The sequence below is a fragment of the Cynara cardunculus genome (assembly GCF_001531365.2).
Source record: "Cynara cardunculus var. scolymus isolate 2C chromosome LG 16, CcrdV1, whole genome shotgun sequence".
NCBI classification, from domain to species: domain Eukaryota; kingdom Viridiplantae; phylum Streptophyta; class Magnoliopsida; order Asterales; family Asteraceae; genus Cynara; species Cynara cardunculus.
The window spans coordinates 8969866-8987885 of record NC_037543.1 but is presented as its reverse complement, the minus strand read 5'-3'; the positions used below and the strand labels follow the sequence as shown (position 1 = coordinate 8987885).

The 18020-nt window shown below is 35.1% G+C and overlaps 1 protein-coding gene across 2 annotated transcripts; it reads right to left on the bottom strand.

Annotated features, from left to right (window-relative positions):
* Positions 1–1039: 1039 nt before the first annotated feature.
* On the bottom strand, positions 1040–17551 carry LOC112529200 (clathrin interactor EPSIN 1). 2 transcript variants are annotated; one of them, XM_025140332.1, is made up of 12 exons: positions 17503–17551; positions 17375–17422; positions 17235–17286; positions 13949–14028; positions 13769–13847; positions 13500–13583; positions 13234–13379; positions 12879–13136; positions 9531–9688; positions 7688–7881; positions 6891–7278; positions 1040–1527 (listed from the first exon to the last, which is right to left on the bottom strand). In XM_025140332.1, the coding sequence occupies exons 2-12, from the start codon at positions 17413–17415 to the stop codon at positions 1295–1297; spliced, it is 1713 nt and encodes a 570-aa protein (XP_024996100.1). In that variant the 5' UTR covers positions 17416–17422; positions 17503–17551; the 3' UTR covers positions 1040–1294. The 2 variants fall into 2 exon arrangements, with proteins under 2 accessions (XP_024996100.1, XP_024996101.1); XM_025140333.1 differs by lacking the exon at positions 17503–17551 and having other exon boundaries at positions 13769–13887; positions 13989–14028; positions 17375–17486.
* Between the last annotated feature and the right edge of the window lie 469 nt (positions 17552–18020).

The window sequence follows — 18020 nt, the reverse complement described above, 5'->3', positions numbered from 1 at the left end:
AAATCATAGATTTTAATAAATAAATAAAAAGATAATGTAAAAATATATGTTAAATCATAGTATTATATCGGTTCTCAAAGATTTGTAACATTTTTATGATTTTCATTTGATTATCTTCGTACATATATACATATACATATACATACACATACATACATACATATATATATATACACATATAGAGGATCGATCAAATGAAAATCACCCTCATTTATAAAACCATACAAACTACCTTCATACGTCGATTTCATTGTTTAATCTTATAAAAAATTTCATGAAATTGTTTCATATAATACTTTTTTTGATGAATTTGTTTCATATATGGTTATGAAATTGTTTCATATAATACTTTTTTTGATGAATTTGTTTCATATATGGTTATGAAATTGTTTCATATAATATTTAATGAAATTTTAATGAAACTGTTCATGTATTTCTCTAAAATTAAAATAATGAAGATGATAACATCCATGATTAGCACCCTCCACAATAAAAATGGTTAATCAACCTCTCATAAATACAAAATAATAAACAAAATGAAAAATTATAATTGATTGATTGAGATTTTCATGGTTTTTACAAATTGAGTGGTTTATATATATATATATATATATATATATATATATATATATATATATATATGGGTTGGTTTCACGTAAGACCAATCTATTTTCACGAGATCACTTTTTTTACATTTGAAACTTCACAGCAAAACATTTTGAAGATAAAGAAATTCCAATCCTTCTACTTGAAGTTTCAAATGTAAACAAGTGACTTCTTAGATCTCACAAAAATTGACTATTTTCACGTGATCCTAAGTCTTTCTAGTGAGAGAGAGAGAGAGAGAGGGGTTCATACCGACTGTTTTCACGTGATCCCCGTCTTTTAATTATTTTACAAAACCTTTTTATGGAAATAAATTATCCGCTTTTTTTTTAATATTAAACTACATTTTTCACACTTGCACACATCAACATCTACCTTTTCTTACATTCCACACAAACTAAGGTTCATTTAGCAAAATACCCTTCAAGCAAGATTATATCTATCGTATCTCTATAATACGAGGTTTCGTTTTATCGTATTAATCAGCGATGGTACAAAAACATCACCCTATGAGATAGTATACGATGACAAACCAGATGCGCGAATCAACATAGTATTCAGCAAGTCAGACACAATACAAAGTACTATCGAAATACACCCAAGAATTGATGGACCCTCTGTAAACTTTACCAAACCATCGTACACTCGAATCACAAATATTTTAATAGAAATTGGATATGCGAAAATTTTACCTTTGGTAGGAGCCAAATTGATTGTTATGGCCTCCACTAAGGCTAGAGAAGAAGTCGTCCATATCTGTTGCTGTTGTAGCTGTTGTGAAACTAGTGGATTTACCGATCCCAGATCCTGTACCCATAGCTCTACCCATGTACAAAGAATTTGGAAGTCCCTTGTCTTTCTCCTCAGGTCCAACAGACAGACCACCCACAATTCCAACATCCGTCAGATCGACCTTCTTGGCTGCACGGAAAAACCAAATATCAGAAATATATACGGTTATGCATATAAACCAAACAGATGGCCTTTTTTGTTAACCCCATAGGGTCCTGGAGATCAGCCTGGAAAACCCCCCAATGGCATTGGAGAGACTCAAACCGGTGATCTTTAAGGAGACCCAAAGGCCCAAGCCTTTACAGAAAGTGAGCTAACCTCTCAAGTTTACCCAATCAGATGGTTCACACATACAAGGTCAGCTTTTAGCCTGTGTGATTGTCTATAGATAGATAGCCTCGGATATAAACCAAAAAGACACTATATCTCACTCAAAGGTGGGGGTCTAGGAGTGGGATATTCACAAACCTGACCTCGAACCCCCAAAGAATAAAGTTGTTTCTGTGAAAATCCCCGGCTTGTGAAAAGCTACGAGTATCTGGTAATTTTTTGTAAAAGGCTGAACAAAACCTTTCCTGGTCTATATGCATTTCAATTACAAAAAAATAAACCTTACTTTGATGGGCATCCAATCTTATCATATATGAAAAATAGTTGCATCAATTTGATGGATTTTATATATAAATCAAAGTGAACTTAGTTAGATAAACAAAAATGGATTCAAAAATTGATGATGACAGATGAAGCTTTAGAACTGAACACCGGAGTCCTTCATGGTGTAAGTGGTAGTTATAGCGAGTTTGGTGTTGTATCGACAGTGTTCGTTGTATATTTTCATAAAAGGTAAAGGAATTGTAAGATGTTTACTAAGGAACTGCAATGTATAGAATAGAAGCTTTTTTTCTTTTCCTTTCGGCCTTTATTCTTATTATATTTGATAAAAGTAAATCCCATTTGGCCTCTGCAACCGCCACATTTATATCAATATTTTCGGTTCAAAACAAGTCAAACTGACGAATGTTTCAAGAGAGGTTTGGTCCTAACTAAGGAGCCGTTTACCAAACGCTTACCCGGGTAAACGCTTATCAAATAACATTACCTCACCGGATGAATATGGTAAGGACCAAGAATCTTACCCGGTAAGAGCAAGACAAGGACCAAAAGTCTTACCGGTATGTGAGGGCGACGACTCTTACCATGGTAAGCGCTTACCATGTAAATTGTTGCATACGATGTCGTTTTGGTGGACTAAATCTTACCCGGTAAGTAGATAATAGTGTTACATTTTACCGGTAAGCACTTACCAGGTAAGTGTTTGGTAAACGGCCCCTAAATGACAACAAAATCACAGCATTACCTTGTAAGCAGGGAAGGGATAGGAAAAAAAAGTGTAACAAAAGTGCCACAAGTAGGGAGCTCCTTACAATATATCTACATTATTGTAATATTATTTATTTATTAATAATTAAGAAAAGTAGCTTAATTCTATTAAAGTACACGTAATACTATTACTATAGGATACAATTTTTAATGTAGAGAGCATGATTGGAGTAACAATTATAAAAAGACTCCCTACACTAATTTCTAGACAAGTAACTCCCTACATTAGTTTAGATGTAGGGCGTATGATTGGAGATGCTCTAACTAGATGACAGAGAAAAACAATTGAATGGCGCATCAATCAACATGTATTTCATATTTAATAGGTGAAATGTACAGGAAAAAATTAGAACAAACAATAATTCCTTTTAAGTTATCAAAGCCAAACCTACACCCAAGGCCCTATTTTGCTCAACAGCCTTAAATGAGACTTTTATTATATAGAAGTGACATTATCAAGCCTGTCAGAAGGTCACAGATATATAAGATAATTGTGAGAAGGTCATTAAAGCAACGGACCACGTGTCTATAAGACATCAGGCTACAAAAGCAACTTACTTAAGGCAAAGCAAGATGTGAGGTGTTGCCTAGGAGATCCTGGCCCATATATCAGAACTTTTGGCTACGAGTACTAACACAAGCAGAAGACTTTCAAAGGGGGACGGGGTGCAGTTGTTATTATACATTGATATGAAGGGCCTTATTTCTTCCTTCAATAATCTGTTGAAGATAAGTAAATAATAAATTAGGATTATCTGAGAAGTTCTTAGTGTTATGTACCCACATTAGGCCCAAGCCCATCCATACTTGTTATTCTAGAAGGGGTTAGAAAGGGTATTTCGGGTAGTTACTTATTATAAATCTAGTATAAATAGAGGTGTGGAGGGGAGTAGAGGTATCCATAAATTTGTCCACTGATTTTGTTTAGGAGAGACTAGCCTCTCGCATGCTAGATGTTCCCAATTTACTTTCCTTTAATCAGACAACCGATTATTTCTTCTCTTTGATCCCATTGTTAACCAATTGAGAGCTTGATTCATAACAAATGGTATCATAGCAGTTTGAATCCATGGCCAAGGAATTGCAGTGGTCGTATTATGTGTTTGAAGACATGGCATGTGATATGATTCCGCAGAAGAATGAAACCCGGAAAAGGAGGTGGTCGATATCCATTCCATTGTTGCCGACATTAAGCTGCAGTTTTGAGACCATATAACCATTATCAATCAGAGTAGTACCTTCTTTTGGGAGTGCTTTGTGGCAATATGTGTTTTCTCGATGGTAGATATTATAGTATCTCGCCTTGGGGCACTGAACCGTAAATTGACTGGAGAAGCTACTACTATAAGCAAAGAATTACTCAAAGGCCCAAAGCCGGTTCTTGTGCCCCTACCTTCCCAAACATAATTGCAGTAGACTCCTTTGAAGGGAGGTCAATTCTTTATCAGTACTTCAAGCTTTTCCATGAGAATTATAAGGAGTATTTGCATAAGTTCACTTTGAATTTGAACTCACACACTATGGGCTTCCACTAAAGAAAATCTTTGATGAGCAGCATTCATTTGCGGGAGACACTCCTGAAGCTACCAAGGCTCACCTACAAACGACTCCAAAGGTTGCCATGTGGTTAATGATGTTAGTTGGGAGCAATTTGGTGAAAGCTATGTGGTCCATGAAATGCCTATCAATGCGGATATGGGAAGTGAAGGTTGGTGGTATCACTATAAGAAGCAGAAGAGTGTGGGCTAGATTGTTGGGACTTGGGTGAAGGCAAAAGCACGAGAAATGAATTTAATATCAAGAAAATTAGTTATATTTTTTATATGAGAGATGGGAAGAAGGACAAGGTTCTGTTTTGGGATTCAGCAGACCACTCAAAACAGGAACCAAATTTGTTATTTTTGTTTCAAATTGCAAGACTTGGCCTCTGGGCTGAGAACATATATGTACATAGGAATATGGGTAACTGTATAAGTTGGCCGAATTACATGAATCACACACCAAATATGGATTACTGTATAAGTTGGCCGAATTACATGAATCACACACCAGTTGAAAGCCCTTGGACTTTGACTAGGATTTTGAAAAGAATGGGTGACAGGGAGATGAATTGGAAAGAATTGGCGTTTGCACCAGCTGGTTGGGAAGATGTAGCAACCGGACTGCACCACTTCCTATACTTTTTCTATCCACCTTGAGGACAAGGTGATTCTTTGGGGGCGGGGTAATGTTATGTACCCACATTAGGCCCAAGTCCATCCATACTTGTTATTCTAGAAGGGTTAGAAAGGGTATTTTGGGTAGTAACTTATAACAAATCTAGTATAAATAGGGGTGGAGAGGGGAGTAGAGGTATCCATAAAATTGTCCATTGATTTTGTTTAGGAGAGACTAGCCTCTCGAATGCTAGATGTTCCCAATTTACTTTCCATTAATCAGACAACCAATTGTTTCTTCTCTTAGATCCCGTTGTTAACTAATTGAGAGCTTGATTCATAACAGTTAACTTATCAGTCCATACTTTTACGTTTTATCAAGTTAGATTAGGGTTATCTTGTAAAGTATAAAAGAAGGCATAATAAAGGACTGCAACTAAATTAATCATACGAGTAAGCATATTGGGCAGGAGAAAAAGGAATAAATAAGCAATAGTATTTATTTTCTTAGCCCCAAAAGTGAGCATATTTGGCAGGGGAAAAGGAATAAATAAGCAATAGTGACTTTTTCTTAGCCCCACATCAACATGATTATCATCTATTAACAACTAGATGTATCAGTTAAATAGAACAGTAAGCTTTCAAATATTGATAAGTAGGTTTGGCTAGCATTTGCCCTCAAAATACTTGATCAAGACCAAGTTGATGTTTATACTGAACTTGAACAAATACGCACATTTAAGGGTAGGTGGTTATTATCCTTATATTAGGGATGATAAAAGAACTAAATTGTGCATTGCAAGAGAGATCAGAAAAGAATCAAGAAGTAATGATGCTGGTTGGTCCAGGAAGGTAAAAGAACTATCATCATCGGACGAATGTAAAAATATTGAAGCCTAACGATTACTTTACAATGTAGCTCCTCTACATGGAAAAGCATGTACAATATCTTGGAGCTGAAAGCTCGATTATATTAGAAGTTTGAACATGAAAGGTCAAGGTTAAAAGTCCATCAAAAAAGTCAGGTGTACAAATTTAGCATTCACTATAACGTTTTGAAAAGGTGCCAAAAGAGGACGCTTCATATGGTACAATTAAAATTTGATAAACGAAGACTTCCTCCTACCAATAGATGTTTATATGGTGGTCCTCTTTCAGTTTCATGTAAGAAAAGCAGGTGCAATACTTCATTGGTTTGGGGTGGGGAATTGAGAAATCCAAAGTAACTAGAGGTAGAGTTGAGATCATGGGAGAACAACCCTTTTTCATCAGAAGGTGAGAACACCTATGAGCCTTTGGATGAGTTGACTATTTGATCTAACAGCTAAAACCGCAGACCTTCGATTGATCACTGATAAAAAAACACAGACCATCATCTACCTTCATCTTCACCTTTAGTCACATTCACGAACTTTATATACCTCCATCACTTTCACATGCATTAATTTGTTAAAGTTTCATTTATGGTGATAGAAATAGGTAAATTAAGGTAGATGGAGCTAATTAAGATAGATGAAGATTTGTAAAATGCAGATAGATGCAGGTGGATGAAAGTTACAACAGATGAAGGTTTCTGTTCTAACATTCTCCCCAAAAAATTCATTCTCACGGGAACCCAACCCACTAGAGGTATCCTTCGCATTTAAAATCTTATAGTTGTGCACTGTTCTAATCTTAGTGCAAAATGAATTAATGGTTTATTCAGAGTGTGCCAAAGGACTATGGCAATCCAAATTCAAAACTAAATCATTAGTTCTCTTAGAAGAAAATTATCATCAAAGTTCAAAGTTATATGCCCTTTTACTTTAGTGGCTAAATTAAGGGGTGTTCTCTGCTAACTGAGATCAGGCACAAGAGCATTAGTGGAAAATGTAACAGAAAAAACAAGACAAGCAATCTTGAATTCATTTTTGGTATTAATGGCAGAACGAATTCTGGACAGAAAGAGCTACTTACGTCCAGATATGTTGAGATCAATTAGTCCACGGCTCAACGAATCAGCCCAAACTCCAGATTTCACTTGAAAACTATCCTTCTTTATTGGAGGTGTAGATGCAGCACGAGTTAAGTGGTTTTCGTTGTTTGACCTGCCACCGTCCACGAAGCTCTGTGTGGGCTCTGTAGATACTGAATCAGTATGAGAAGAAAATGAACCAAAAAAGTCGGAATTATCAAAATTGGTCATTGGAACAGCAGCAAACGGATCAACTGGTTTGGTTGAGAATGCGTCAGGTTCTGAAGGCTTGATCTCAGGTTCCACTACTTGTTCAGGAGCCGCAAAAAAGTCTACAGCTGGAGAAACAGCAGAACTTGCAGGTGGAGAAGCAAACAAATCAACTTTATTCTGCAGAAGATGCCACAAGCTTTATTATTTACTACACATCCCGCAACTGTAGTATTAGATGGAAAGAAAATGGCATAACTTAAAGATAGATAATTAATTAGTGCATCTGCAAAAGGATCTTCATTTTTTGTCACTAGAAATCATTTTAAACAATACTTCGATTTTAAGAGACCATTTCATGGCAATCCTTTATGTTAATTCTATATGCTCATTCTTCTGGTTCACAATAGGTGCTAGATCACACAAACCCAGGGAAAGAAAGAGAGAGAAATAGAGATAGAGAGAGAGGCAGAGAAACAAGATACGGGGAGCCCTAAATGAAATTTACTGTGGTATTAAACTGTTAAGTTTAGTAGGCATAATGAACTGAGATTGATCTCTAAACAATTGATATTAGAATAGAGTTCACCTCAGATCCCGATGTTCCCCCTGTCACATGTGATGGTGCTGATACGAAATCAGCATCAGCGAACAAATCAACCTCTTCTGACTGATTATTTCCATGGGACTTCTCTGTGGGGCCAGATGCTGGTGCATCCAGAAGGTCACCAAACAAACTTTGTCCAAACAAATCCACTTGTGGAGAGGTTCCAGTAGCTGGCTCTGCCAAACAGCCCAACAATGTATCAATAAACAACTATGTTTACTATCCTCAAAAACATTAACATAACCCAAAGGAGTAACATCACCAAAAATGATGGTAAAAGAATTCCTAGGACTTTGATAATAAAAAGCATTTTCAATTTCATCTAATATTAAGAGCAAGCTAAATTATGCCATCAAAAAAATGGTAGAATTTGCAGAGAGCTTCTATCTGTTAGCATGACCGACACAACACATAGGATACATAAATATAACAGCAAAACTCCTACAAGTCAATTAACTGCCGCTGATGTAAAATGAGAAAAAAAACAAACAAACAGATTTGCTTTCTTTTATGAGATAAGAGACATCGCATTTCTAAAAACATCTTCATAAACTTGGATAACTAGAGGTATGAGGAGGGGAACATCTTATCTCAGAAACTTCATAATTATCTCAAGGATCGAGAGATTTTGAAAAATTTACCTACTAAACAAGGCAGACTTCAGATAATCATTGCAGGATAAAATTGCAAAACATACCTACTCAATCATGACCAATGCTTAGTAGTTAGATGTATCAAGAACTGACTAAGATCTTCTGTCTATCTCAAGTGGAAACAAAATCATCCATCTGATAACACGTTCACACAAAATGTGATTTGTACTTGCCTACTCAAAATTACCTTCATCCATAGATGTATTTACATGACATCTTACTTGTACTCAGACATCTTGCATGTCAATTAGAATAAAAGTCAGAATTAACTGATTCTCATCTCCAACATGTTGATAATTACTTCAGATATTTCTTTTTATTGTAGTACTGATATTATATGAATGCAATTTTAGCAGGGGAGCTCATAACAGGACACTCATGTAACATGAAGACCAAATTCGCATGTCGGTAAATATGACAATGAGGAGACAATGCATATTAATCTGTAAGAAAATAGATGCAAGCACCCTAAAAAATGGAATTGTGTGAACAGGCACACACAATGACACAAACAACCCCTCCCGAAACCCCTGCTCCGCTAAGATAGAGGAAAGATTTTGGAGATTTTATATCTGTCATAAAAGCTAGTCAATTAAGTCATGATCTTAGCTGAGATCTTTCATACAGTAAAAAAAAGACTCCAGGTTGAGCAAACTGAATAAAACTGTCTTTTTGCACCACAGTTACTAAAAAGTCATGAGACTATTAACACTATCCTTTAAGAATCAGACAATTAGATTTCAACTATCATGTGTGTTGCTAGCTATTTTTCCCATAATAACTTGAATGCAATTTTCATAGTTCTATATTTTCACTTTCAGATCAAGATCTCATAAGAACCAGTATGACCACAGGTGCTTCCAGTAAAACCAAGTTTAGCCATCTCCACCATATGCACAAGAACCTAAAAATAAGAAGTAAAGACTACCAACTTTATCAGTTCATCGAGATTTCAGACAGTTATGTTGGTTGAAAATTTGATGATAACAAAAGTTACTACTTAGTCAAACAACAGATATAAAGAATTCATTCCTCAACAACCATCTGGAATGTCCAGTGTAGACAGTACGTTTGCCAAACAAACATTATAAAATATTTAAGGTAAGGAACTCATTATCAAATTGGAGGGTGGATCACAGCTTCGGAGGTTGACATCGTAGTGAAAAACTTACTTGCATTTGATGTTCCTCGAGGATCAAAATCATCAAAATCATCTTCATTGTTATTTGAAGGTGCACTTGAGCTTTGTGCTGGAATTGTTGAATACTTTTCAGAAGCACTCTTTATTGATGGTTTTGATGCACCAGTAGCTGAAGAGTCTTGAATGGTGCTGGAATAAATTTTTAAGTATTACAACAAGATCACTTAACATATTACAAAGGCAAAACAATAATTTCTACAGGCTTTTCCCAGCCTCCTGTAGACAGCAGAAAGATGACATAGTAAAAGAAAACAAATAACTGGTGAAATTATCCAGGGACATCCTCAAAACTCTTCTATACAACATAACTTACAAGAGTAAGATATCAAAGCAACATGCAAGAACAGAAATGCTTGCAACAGGCTAATTCATTTTCCTGATTATAAGATGCTGGATAATTTTAGAACAGATTACGACTACATCGATTTAAATATCTCCATATTGATCTTGGCCATAGATAAGAAAAAACCTCTACATAACTATGTTAAATAATTGCCAATGTACCTACATGCTCCTATCAGAGTATGCATCTTATAGCAAAGAGAAATTTGATATCTCGTTGATGACTATTACCAAACTGAATAAAATAAATGAAATGCTCAACGATAAAGCTTCTTATTCCTACAATGCCAAGGTCTAAAATAACTGAAAATATGCTAATATCTAGTTGGAAGTACAAAAAGCAGCATGAACATTCTATAAATCTTCACAAACCCCCAAATGCTTGGGATCAGCATAATAAAAAAAATCCTTGTTCTGAATACACCTTTCTTCAAAGTTACCCTCTGCTACTTAAACTAAAGTTATCGTGGCAAATGTTCCCATGCCAATATTGGTCGTCCTCTCCTCCTCTGTCTCTAGCATTATCATACCTCTTCATGGTGTATTCTCTTCATCTTCCAAGCATATTTTACATAAATTATATTTATCGAGTAGAATTTTATAGTTTTCTTTATCATCCACAATCCTGTTGCCTTCTCATAAATGTATTCCCGTTGCAGTTCATAATTTTCCAATTTAAAATGCATCCTAACACATCTAGCATTAATAAATATTGATAACAGCTCTTTCCATCGAAACCACCTCTAAACATCTGTTGTATCTCATGAAAAAAAGTCCAAGCAGTTTCTTCTTGAGTAGACTTTTGCTAGTTTCTATGCTATATGAGGTAACTCGGCTCAAATATTTGTTAATTTGGTCTTTTTACTTTTATTTGTTCACAATACCTCCTAAAATCCCTAAAAGCTTCAAACAAATAGCTTACCAACATACAATCAGAAGTAAAGTTGCTCTACCAACATGCAGGTAGAAGTCCAACATTATACGATAGGCATTGCAAGATTGGAAGAAAGGGTGGTTTTTTCATAATGTTATATTGGTTAATTCTAGTTTCTTCAATAAATCCGAATTGATTTTATACCAATTTTATGAGGATTCACGTTAAAAGGGATTAAATAATTGTTTGTTTTCTCTTTAGTGGTACCTAGCGTTTTAGTGTCTTTCCGTTCTCCAGATGGTTTTAACGTTTTATTTCAAGATAAGTAGAGTTCGAAAATCCCCAAGGTTTGCTAATTGGTTATTGATAACCGAAAAAACATTGTGCGATATCATGAGTCCTCTCTATCTTTAGACACAATTGTCTTGAAAGTGTTGCTCAAGAGATCCTAAGCTTCCGTGATTGCCTAATTGCTAGTTATGTTATTGTTATTACCAAATCTTTATCCATCAATATCCTTGTCCTTCACCATCAAAGGTATAGACAAATGCCACTCAAAGAAAATTCCATATACATTCCCTGATTTTGCCATCCAATTTACATAGTACAGCTATACTGCCATCTAGAATAGCATCACATCCCCTTTGATCTGTTCTTAATTACTTATGTTAACTCCAAAACAAGCCATGCTAGATATGTTTTTAATATATGTGGTGATGTCAATTCCTAACTTACTCTATCACCAAGGATTTTGTTCTAATAACACAGCCTAGATCATGGTACAACACCTTGTATATTTAGTACATCTATCATTATGGGAAATAATATAAATAGTCTAATAGCAACAGCCGCTTGACTTCTTGGAGTAGAAGTCAGCGTACAAGCCCTAATCCCACCCCAAGTGGGAAATACTAGGATCACTTGGTTTAGCTAGTATAATAGCAATAGAAACATTAAAGCAACACCAAATACCATCACAACAATGGTAAACATCAAAAGTAATAATAATCATCAGAGTGTAGGAATGTCAATAAGATTTAAAAGAACAAACAAACCACATGAGCATAAAGGAGATCTTTCATCGTGTATGGCAATAAAAAGCTCATAGTTTGATGCTATTTTTATCTTATGTCACAGCTCCATCCCTTTTGCGCCTCCAGACAAAATGTAACCACTTTCTGCAACCATTAGCTTTTATAAATGAACGAAAATCATATTAAGATCCTTCTCGTATCCCTTTATTACAAAGAACTCAAATAGGTGACCTATACATTTTCAAACTGACTTTTCATTATCATCATATAAATCAATTATGAGCCATAATATGATTAATCTCTGCATGCCACCTATGTTTCCATTTGTTTTAAAGATAATTACTCCACTCAGGCTTCAGCCGGCATTACAAGCCTACACACCTCAAAACCTGATAAACTTATTTAGGACAGGGAAGAGAAGTTAGTTGTAATACTATCAGTTTCTTCATGAATACTGCATCTTAATCAAGCAGCTTCCAGAAGAATTCCATTATCAGTATTTCACCACCTCCTACAAGAAATCCTACACATATAAGTTGCACACTTAACACAAGTTCGGTTTCTAATCTTTAGCATTTGATCCTTTCAGTTGCACAAGTTGATAAGTGCATTGCTGGCAGTTAATTTTTTTCCAGATAGAAAAAAGGTCAAAAGAACATCAAATATTTACTTGTGTCATGGCTTTCTTTATTTTTATGGCAAGAACATTCACATCTTGCAATACTTGTCTCCTAGATTTTTCTCTTGTTTAGAGCCATCCCCGCTTGAAGACCTTTGAGTACCTAATTAACACCTTCTCCTTGAAGAAACATCTTCTGGTGCCTTTTTTATCATTCTTCTGGCACATTTTTCATTAACTAGTGTGATCAATTGTGTTTTATCTTTTTCTGGGTAGCATGCAATGGTTTAATGCCTGTAGGCGGTATAAGACAGCATAAACAACCATGAACCAAGTGAATTGAGATTTAGCTAGAATAAATTATCTAGCACAGTTCTTGATCAAGCATACCTCAAATATATGAGCATAAAAAAACTCTGCATATGTAAGTTGCAAGTATAAAGATCAAACCTTCCATAACGAGACGACCCTTTCTTTGAGATGCTCCCTGAGTTAGTGCTACTACCTTCTCGGCGTGGCTTATATTTACCTGGTTCAAACCTATCTTCACTTGATACCTCCCTCTCCTTAAAACTATCTTTGAACGTTTCACCATCTCTTGAGCTACCAAACCCACCATAGCGATCACTTCTCTGAAAGCTACTGCTGCTCAGCGAGGCTGCCGACCCTGACTTAAATGTTATTCCAGTTGATGATAATCCAACGTACCTAATAATCAAATAACATAGTTCCTCATCGTAGTGTAATAAAAATTACAGTAAAATAAAATATTAAATCATTTCATTTTCTAGAGACTGTCACTTACTTATCACGGTTTGCAGCAGCTTTGTTTCTAGCTGCCTGTATCTTATCTTTATCGTTCAGCAGAGACACTATGTTCTCAACTTTTTTCCTCACATTAATTCCACTGTCTTTTCCATTTGGTTCAACATATTCGAAGCATGAGAGCGACTTGCGATTACAAGACGAGAGCATGGAGATTCAGATGAAAGTTAAATACGATCACTAACAACAAAAGAAAGATTAAAGAACTGAACAAAAGAAAGATTTCAAAAGTAAGAAAAGACATACAGAGATCTGGAAAGTGTGTTCTATAATGTCATCAACTGCCCGTTCAGAGCCATTTGCCACCAAATACTCTATCACAGCTAATGCCTGGAATAAAATGTCTTAGAACTGGAGAGACTAAGAGAAAGATCTAGAAGCAGAAAACTGTATTAAGAAGATATAAAGTTTTGGTTGGAACTATGCAATTAGTTTGACGCACTAGAAACACAAACAAGAATTTCCATTATTTTACTCGACAAGTATTGCAAATGTGAAAACAAAAAAGTTAGTACCTTGTACACATGACGCCAATTGCGGTCAGTTTCAGTTAATCTAGTCCACAAAACGTTCATAACCATCTGACATTCAGAGCTGGAATACATATCAAGTGAGCCAACAATCATCTCCTTCACTAAGAAGTTTGGAGAAAGAAGAGTTCATTATTTGTGAATGTAATGAATAGCATCAATTACAATTTTTTAGTCGCCTGTGCAATCTCTGCCAATGCAGTACCATGTGGACCCCAAGGTTCATCATCAGTTGCATCTAATACCTGTACCAATATCACTGAGGTTAAGCAAAGGAACAGATTGCTTGCAGATATCTAGTCATCATTTAAAGTAGATCTTGGTTAAGAAAGTGCAAAGTGGACGGACTGATTCCATTATGCTTTAGAACCAAGTGTTTAAGCTAACAATTGACCAAAATTTTGTAACAAGATCAAACTACCAAACATTTTTCACTGCTTTTCCTACTATATACCAGAAATTATAGTATGCAAAGCTAATCAGTTAACGCTGTCGATTGTGGAAATTGTGGTTGGAACTGTGATTTGAAATCACAGTTATTGCAGTGAAAAAACGGTGGTATAGCGGTAAAAAATTTGGTTCATAAAAATACAAACATTTATATATAAGAAAACTTGATAATATTGTATGCCCAATACATATCAAGTAATACAAATAAAACCACAAAAGCATCAAGGTGGTGGCTGGTAGAAAAGGAGAGTAAGGCTGGTGCTGGTCGAAGTCGAAGTGGAGGATGGTGGCTGGTATAAAAGAAGAGTGAAGTTGGTGGTAGTCGAATTTCGAGGTTGTGTGGGCCGAAACCAATGACCTGATGCAATCGAAGAAGCTTAGAAGAAATCAAGAAAAAGGGAGTCTGATCTCTGATGAGTGATGACATACAAAGCTTGGAGCCTTGGATGAAAGGGACGACTTCTATTAGGACAACTAAAGGTCTAAAAAAATGGGTTGCTTTAAGCCTTATGTTAGGAGGCCAACTAAAACTAAAAGAAAACCAGCAAATATTAAACCAAAGCCCACTAAATACTGAAAAACGTAAAGCCCCAAACACAAAAACAGCCCAGAAAAGATTGCGGTTTAGCGGACCGCTATTTAGGGATAAAATTGTGATGAATAGGGGAAATTGTGCCGCTAAATGTGGCACCGCTATAATCCACCGACAAAATTGCGGTGAATAGTGGGGAATTGACAGCTAAATGAGGCACCACTATAATCCACTGCTATTTTAGAACTGCTATTCCTCTGACCGCAATCCGCTATTGCACCACTATTAACTGCATAAAATTGCAAAATACTTACCGTAAAAACAAGTTAAAAAGGTTACTCTGCTTTACAATACTTCTACTTTGATGCAGATTACAGTTTAGACATCAATAATGTTACTGTGGACAAGTGAAGCTCGTTACTAGATCCAAGGACAATAAGAATGTCAACATAAGTGGCTGGCAGAATGCAATTTAGCCTATCTTAGTCTAAGAGCATAAATGACAGAAAAAGCTGATGATCTCCAAACCCCACACGCGAAGTGAAGTATTCAACTCATACAAAAATTGGTATGATGTATGAGCAGATTTCAACTAAATATTGGGGTGTTAGATTTATTTATTTAAATGTGTCCCACTGTAAAAATGTAAAGCTCATACCAATTTAACAGAAAAGCTTCAACATACATAAAGTGCCAAAAAACGGACAGGAACAAAGAAGAAAAAAATCATAAGATTGCATATAGAAGTTGTAGGCTGCAATTCTGGAAGCAACCAAACTGCAATGTTAACATCTATCAGATTTGGCCATCAGTATGACTTTGATACCTATAGACTACAGTATCTAATGCTTCACATAGGCTTACCTGGGTGAATTTCTAATAAGATTGCTCTAAGAAATATCATTGCAAGAATGAAACATTTCTAGTTGTTTGTTTACCTCTTAATAGTTCTATTAAGAGGCAGCCTCTGAATCATTGAGAAGTGAATCTTGTTTGGCAAAAAAAAGTTTGCCTCTTAATTGTTCCAAAATCCTCTGGGCCTCCCTTAACCATTCAGCACCCTAATTTCATTGTAAATAATTATCAAACGATTATATTTCATTTTACACTATATAATGTGAGCCTCTTAATCATTCTGATCACTTAATCATTCTACCTATGTTCAGCTAATGCAATATTTTATTTAAGAAAAAAAAATTACTTAAGTAGCTATACCCATTTAGAGCCTACATGAACACCCAATCATGGTGAATATAAAGACCCCTCCTCCCACTGCCCATGAAAGACTCTTCCTCCAAAGGCATACTCCAAGTTTATAATGTAACTATAAGAAGTTGAAGTCCATCTTTAACACAATAGCAAGTTAATTTCTTCCATCTTCCGAATACCCAAATTGTTGCCTTTTTAATCGAATTATTCAAATCCTGAAGTTCGTAGTGGTCTAGAACATCATTCAAAATCGATTGCCGGTAGAAATCTCTGAATTCTTGATTGTTGGCAATATACGAATCCATTTTTGATTTGCTCTCCTAATCAATCATGGCTTGATAATCAAATCACGAATTTACTTCAACGTTTTGCAAAATATTTATATAATGTGTACGACTACAAAGCACAAAAGATAACATGTTACTGATATTTTAACCAAAATATTAATCAGATTCAGAGGAACATTATCTTTTTTTCAATTTTGCCAAACAGCAACAAAAGCACTTTTGGCTACTGATAGGCTTTAGCTCAACAAACTCAAATCCAGAAAATTAACACAAACATATTATAAAATAACTTGATCCGGGATATTTCTAGAATCATATGACGATACGAGTAGAGATTTAGACAAAATTCAGATTAGCACTTCTGTATCAAACCATCATGCTATTATGATCACAAAAATCATGAACCATTCAGAATTAGGTCATTTACCGCTAATTATCAGAAGAATGGCTATTGACCCATTCAGAAAGATGAATACATGTGAAGTAATGATATAATAGAATCAATTAATCTACATAAATTCATCCATAATTTGCACCATTATCATAAATTCCTGATACAACATACTTAAACATCTAAGAGTGTGTTTGAAGTTAAGCTTACTAATATTTAACTTTAGGAATTTGATCTATGAAATCCTTAAATTCAAAATTCACCAACTATTCCTAATCAGAAATCTAATACCATATCAAATGCAAAAGGATATGGTTCATTGCAGTAACACCAACATTATTCTGTTTGTAGTATGTATAATAAAGTTTAATCCAGTCAAGAATCTTTTTCTCAAAATCATATCAATTTTTAAAGTTGAAAAGCTACTTTGATTACCATTTCCAGTACCCGTGGTGAATTCATATCAACCCTAAATCTTAAAATCCAAGTAACCGAATTCCTAAATTGCTTATACAATACATGTGTAACTTCGTTCCTGAAAGCTACAATTACAAAATCAAAGCAATAAACGGTTGTTATTACCTTCTGTTCAATCTCAGGAACCTTCAAGACTTTCAAATTCACCTCCCTCTTTCTGCAATTGGGAAAAATCAAACGAGCGTTGATTAGATATCGAAAAACGTATACATCAAATTGGATAGAAAGAAGGAAATAAAGCTTACATCTCACGGACTGTTTGATCGATCACCTTCATGAAATCCATCCTTGATCTGTAACAAAACGGATGAATGAAGAATTGGGATCTTTTCAAACGAATGGGAATGGATCTGGGATGAATCGTTTTGGTTACCTTTGAATCGATATCACAGGAGAGCGGAATAGATATAGATCTGTATGCACGGAAAAGGAATTTTTTTAGTTAGTTTTTAAAATAAAACGAAGGGACACAACACCAAAATCTATATATATATATATATATATATATATATATATATATATATATATATATATATATATATTACAGAAAGAACCAAGAGTATTGAGATGGCATTATGAGGATTAAGTATTGATGTGTTGGTGAATTATGGTTGATTTTGAGATATTCTATATTGGTGAAGAGTTGAAATATTTGAAAAAGATGAAGTGTATAAGTAAGGTGAATTGGATGTCTTTGTGTCAAATAATGTGATTTGCCTTATAGGGTTGTTTTTTTTTTTTGATAACCCTTTTTTGAAATTGTCACACCCCGCTAAAGCGGAAACACGAGGTATGGCAGGTAAAGTCTCATAGCAATAGAATATACACAACACCACCGTATATTAAAATTTCATTACATCACCATCATATGTTTACAATCCCAAAATGACA